The sequence below is a fragment of the Chiloscyllium plagiosum genome, chromosome 23 (assembly GCF_004010195.1).
Source record: "Chiloscyllium plagiosum isolate BGI_BamShark_2017 chromosome 23, ASM401019v2, whole genome shotgun sequence".
Lineage (NCBI taxonomy): Eukaryota > Metazoa > Chordata > Chondrichthyes > Orectolobiformes > Hemiscylliidae > Chiloscyllium > Chiloscyllium plagiosum.
Window position 1 is genome coordinate 32,293,302 of NC_057732.1, and position 6,000 is coordinate 32,299,301.

General features: G+C 42.5%; 1 protein-coding gene across 1 annotated transcript in view; it reads right to left on the reverse strand.

Annotated features, from left to right (window-relative positions):
• The window catches only part of reln (reelin), a 387,698-nt gene that overhangs the window by 59,707 nt on the left and 321,991 nt on the right, over positions 1–6,000 (reverse strand). The window contains exon 44 of the mRNA XM_043713852.1: positions 4,853–5,111. Coding sequence (XP_043569787.1) covers positions 4,853–5,111 — 259 coding nt within the window. The remainder of the gene's footprint in view (positions 1–4,852; positions 5,112–6,000) is intronic.

A 6,000-nucleotide genomic window follows, 5' to 3' on the forward strand; every position in this document is an offset into this window, starting at 1 on the left:
CCCTTTCTAGATGATTATAAATCCTATCTCTTATAGACTTTTCCAACAGCTTACCCACAACCAAAGTAAGGCTCACTGGTCTATAATTACCAGGGTTGTCTCTACTCCCCTTCTTGAATAAGGGAACAATATAGTCTTCTGGCACTATTCCTGTAGACAATGACAACATAAAGATCAAAGCCAAAGGCTCAGCAATCTCATCCCTGGCTTCCCAGAGAATCCTTGGATAAATCCCATCTGGCCCAGTACACTTATCTATTTTCACACTGTCCAGAATTGCTAACACCTCCTTCTTGTGAACCTCAATCCAATCGTGTCTAGTAGCCTGTATCTCAGTATTCTCCTAGACAACATTGTCTTTTTCTCATGTGAATACTGAATGAAAAGTATTCATTTAGCGCTTCCCTTATCTCTTCTGACTCCACACACAGCTTCCCACTACTATGTTTGATTGGCTCTAATCTTACTCTAGTTATTCTTTTATTCCTGATTTGGCTATAGAAAGCCTTAGGGTTTTCCTTGATCCTATCCGCTAACAGCTTCTCATGTCCCCTCCTGGCTCTTCTTAGCTCTCTCTTTAGGTCTTTCCTGGCTAATGTAACTCTCAAGTGCCTTAACTGAGCCTTCACATCTCATCCTAACATAAGCCTTCTTCTTCCTTTTGACAAGAGATTCAACTTCTTTAGTAAACCACAGCTCCCACCCTCCACAACCTCTCCCCTGTCTGCCATAGCTGGTCCTTGAATAAGCTCCACATTTCAAACGTGCCTTTACCCTGCAGTTTCCTTCCCCATCCTATGCATCCTAAATCCTGCATAATTGCAAAGTAATTGCCTTTCTCCCCAGCCTTAACTCTTACCCTGTGGTATATACTTATCCCTTTCCATCACTAACGTAAACATAAATGAATTGTGGTCACTATCACCAAAGTGCTCACCTATCTCCAAATCTAACACTTGGCTGGGTTAATTACCCAGTACCAAATCTAATGTGGCCTCACCCCTTGTAGGTCTGTCTACACACTGTGTCAGGAAACCCTCCTGCACACATCGGACAAAAACGGACCCATCTAAAGTACTTGAACCATAGTATTCCCTGTCAATATTTGGAAAGTAAAAGTCCCCCATAACAATTACTCTATCACTCTCACTCCTATCAAGGATCATCTTTGCAATTCTATCCTCTACATCTCTGGAACTATTCGGAGGCCCATAGAAAACTCCCTACAGGGTGACCTCTACTTTCTGTTTCCAACCTCAGTCCATACTACCTCAGTAGACGAGTCCTCAAATGTCCTTTCTGCGTAACACTGTCCTTGACTAACATTGCCACCTCCTCTCCCTTAGATTACCTACAGTGGAAACAGGCTCTTCAGCTCAACCAGTCCACATCGACCCTCCGAAGAGTAACCCACTCAGACCTATTTTCCCTCTGACTAATGCACCTAACACTATGGACAATTTAGCATGGCTAATTCACTAACCTGCACATCTTTGGATTGTGGGAGGAAACTGGAGCACCCGGAGGAAACCCACGCAGACGCAGGGAGAATGTGCAAACTCCGCACAGACAGTCGCCCGAGGCTGGAATCGAACCTGGGTCCTTGTGCTGTGAGGCAGCAGTGCTAACCACTGTGCCACCATGCCGCCCCTTTTACCATTTTCTCTGTTCTCTTTGTTCTTACTAAAGCATGGGTAGGTTCTCAGCTGTAGCTCCTGGAAGCTGAGGGTTCGGAGTCGGAATGGCGGCTGGGGACACTGGAGCATTTGCGAGGCTCAGAGTATCGTGGATAGCACATATAGAGAGGTGGTCACACCATTGGGTAAGACTCCATAGGCAGCAAAGGAATGGGTGACCACCAGACAGAGTAAAAGGACGACGCAAGTAATGCAGGAAACTTCTGTGGCTACTCCCCTATTCAACAGTATACCACCTTGAATACGTTTTAGGGATTGGCCTCTCATGGGCAAGTGGAAGCAGCCAAAGTCATTGCACCATAATTGGCACAGGACAGGAGGAAAAAGAATGGCAATGCTGTGGTATTAAGGGATTCAATGATAAAGAGAATACATAGACTGTTCTGTGGCCACAAACAAAACTTCAGGATGATATGTTACCTCCCAGGTGTTAGGGTTAAGGATGTCTCGCAGTGGCTACAGGACTACCTGAATTGGGAGGGTGAACTGTCAGCGATCATAGTACATATAAGTACCAAAGACACAGGATTGAGGTCCTAAAAGCAGAAATAGAGAGCTAGGAAGAAGATAAAAGTAGGACCTCAAAGTTACTGATCTTGGAATTGCTACTGGTGTCACATGCTAGTCAGAGTAGAAATACCAGGATATGTCAGATATATACATAGCTGGAGAGATGGTGTAAGAGGATTGGGACTGACTCTGTGGGAGCTGGCTCCAGTACAAGTTTGACTGGGTCCACCTGGGCATGATTGGAACTGATGTCCAAAGGAATGAATTTGCAAGTGTGGTCGGGAGAGTTTAAACTAAAATGGCGGGGAAATGGAAACCTATACAGAGACAGTAGACAGGGAAATAAGGAATAAAACAAAGACAGAACGGGAAATCATAGAATCCCTATAGTGTGCAAACAGGCTATTTTGGCCCAACAAGTCCACACTGACCCTCCAAAGAGTATCCCACCCAGACCTTTCTCCTACCCCTTTTACTCTACATTTCCCATGACTAGCGCACCTAACCTACACATCCCTGGGTACTATCGGCAATTTAGCATGGCCAATTCAACTAATCTGCACATCTTTGGATTGTGGGAAGAAACCGGAGCACCCTGATGAAACCTACATAGACATGGGGAGAATGTGCAAACGTCCCACAGACAGTCGCCCAAGGCTGGAATTGAACCAGAGTTCCTGACGTTGTGAGGCATCAGTGCTAATAGGCAGAAACTTCAATGGCTAGAATTAAGCAGACCACAGGACTAAGAATGCTAACAAGATAAGTCTTAAAGCCTTCTGCCTTAATGTGCAAAGCATTCACATCAAGATGGATGAATTAGTTGCACAAATAGATATAAAGTGGTATGATACAGTGGAGATTAGAGAGACATGGTTGCAGGGTGACCAGGAATGAGAACTAAATATGCAGGGATTTTCAATTTTTCGAAAGGCAGACAATGAAGAAAAGAAAGTGGGGTAGCACTGTTGATTAAAAAATAAATTAATGTGATTGTGAGGAAGGATTTTAGCTCTGGTGAAGTAGAATTTGGATGCGGGAGCTTAGAAACACCAGTGTATACAGGATAATTTTACTTATCAATATGTAGGGGAATCAACTCAACAAAAAGGCCTTCCTTGACTGGGTTTTGTGCAATGAGGAAGGAATTGACAATCTAGTTGTGTATGGGCCCTTCGGGAAGAGTGACCACAATAGGATAGAATTCTTCATGAAGATGGAGAGAGACATAGTTGTTTCTGAGACTAAGGTCCTAAATGTGCATGAAGGAAATTATAATGTAATGAGGCATGAGCTGGCTATGATATCATTCTTTCAAGGGAAGATGGGGGATGAACATAAGCAAGTATTTAAAGAGCGCATGGATGAACTGCAAAAGTTATTTATCCCATTCTGGCATGAAAACAAATGGAAAAAGTGGTAAGGAAAGTAGGGGGAGTATTAATTCCAAGGAAATGGTGCACAAATTGGACAACAAACATGAGGATTGGGAACAGTTTAGATTTCAGCAAAGGGAGACAAAGAGAATGATTAAGAGGGGTAAAATAGGGTATGAGAGTGAGCATGCAGGGAATTTACAGACTTATACTAAAAGCTTCTATAAGTGTGTGAAGAGAAAAAAAAAATTAGTTTCCTACAGTGTGAAACAGGAGAATATTTAATGGGGAACAAAACAGATGGTGAATTGGTCAAATACAAACTTCACTTCTGTCTTCACAAAAGAAGACACAAATAACATGCTAAAAATAAGACCAAAGACCATGAGACATAGGAGCAGAAATTAGCCCATTCAGCCTATTAAGTCTGCTCCACCATTCAATCATGGCTGATAAGTTTCTCAACCCCACTCTCCTTACTTCCTCCCCATAACCCTTGATACTCAACCAATCTATCTCAGTCTTAAATATACTCAATGACCTGGCCTCCAAAGCCTTCTATAGCAATGAATTCCATAGATTCACCACTCTCTGACTGAAGATGTTTCTCTTTATCTCCGTTCTAAAAGGTCTTCCCTTTACTATAAGGCTATGCCCTCAGGTCCTAGTCTCTCCTACCATGGAAACATCTTCCCAACATCTACTCTGATCAGGCCATTCAGGAACACAGGGCCTAATGCACTAATGGTCATCTTCCAAACAACATTAATGGATACATTCTCCATGGCACCACCTTCATCAATGAGACACACTGCCATCTCATGCAGGATAGATTTTGGTTTGTCCCTTTGGTATTCTTGCAAAACATCCTGATGAGCACAAGGTGAACAGCTTAAACGAACTGTGCCTTTTATACTCAAGTTTACTGATCATTGTTAATGAAATGAGCATTTTATTCCAGAATAATTACTGAATTAAATTTGAATTAATCTAGTCGCTCTGATGGGATTTGAACTCATGTCTCTGGAACATGTGTCTGGAAGTCATCTGGAATATTACTCCAATAACTTTACCAGTATGCTATCTTCGTCCTTTCAAAGGCAGTCATTGAATAGCCACTAAGACCTGAAATTTTGGGTTATATTTCTTCTGCTTGACCTTATGGAGACTCAGCACCAAGTTAATTCTTCATAATATTTAGCCTTGGTTAAGAATTGGTTGTAGCTGTTTATTACAACTCTCTGTTGATTTTTATATGCAAAATCCTACCTCATCAATGGCCCAGGGGCTATAAAAATGCCCATCTTCAGATGGCTGCCACCAACGCAGACGGGTGGAGGAGGATCGAGCCTTCAGTGGGATCTCAAGTGCAATGTATCGGCCTATGTTACTTGAATTGCTGAAGAGAAATTCCTGGAGAACGCCCCAACTAAGGCCCCCATTCAGGGAATACTGTAAAAGCATCGGTTGGCTCCTTGGGTCTGGGGATGCTTTACCACAACCCAGTCTTAGGAAAAACTGGACAAACCTGAATGGAGAAACAATAGGAATCAAAATTAGTAAAAGATATCAGTTAACATTTCCTAAAATTATAGAATAAAACCACACAGATGGAGGTCATTTAACATTAGGTCTGCATTAGTACTTTAGGAGAGAAATTCAGGTGATTCCATACCCTTGCTTTTTCCTTGTGTCTCTGTAAGCTTTCTCTGGTTATATTTATTGTCCAATTCTTTTTGAAAGTTACCACTGGATCTGTTTCCACCATCAGGTAAAGTAGGGCATTTAAAATCCTAATGACAAATTGTGTAAAAAAAACTACTCCCTCATGTCAAATTTTTAAGATCAATCCCTTTATGTGAACATGCCTAGGCGTTATTGAGCTGGGGCCATTTGTTATACTGCTGTTTCCAACTATAAAAATATCCAAATAAAATGCAGGAAAATGTTAGCAGAAACGCTAAAACAATAGATTACAATTTGAAACCAGTGATTTTCTGAAGGGCACAGGAAGTGGTTCCAATATAAAATCATGAGAAATAGCAACAGGAGTAGTAGGCCATTTGGCTCCTCGAACTTGCTCCACCATTCAATAGGATCATGGCTAATCTAATATTCCTCATGTCCACTTTCCTTGTAACCCATGTTTCACTGATTGAGCACGTAGGAAAATGGAGGAAGGGATGAGGGGAAGGTGTTCAGGTGCTGTGAGGGGGAAGTGTGTGGAAAGGTGTGAGGGCAAAGTGTGCACAGGATGAGGTTGGATATGGAGTGAGAATGAGGGAAGGTTTGTGGGGAGGGAGAAGGTTGTGTGGGGGTTGTCAGTGGGAGGTGATTGTGATAGGGTGTGAGGGGAGTGTGTGGGAGAGGGTGTTTGTGGGTGGAAAAGTGTGTGGGAGGGGAGTGTAAGGAGGAGT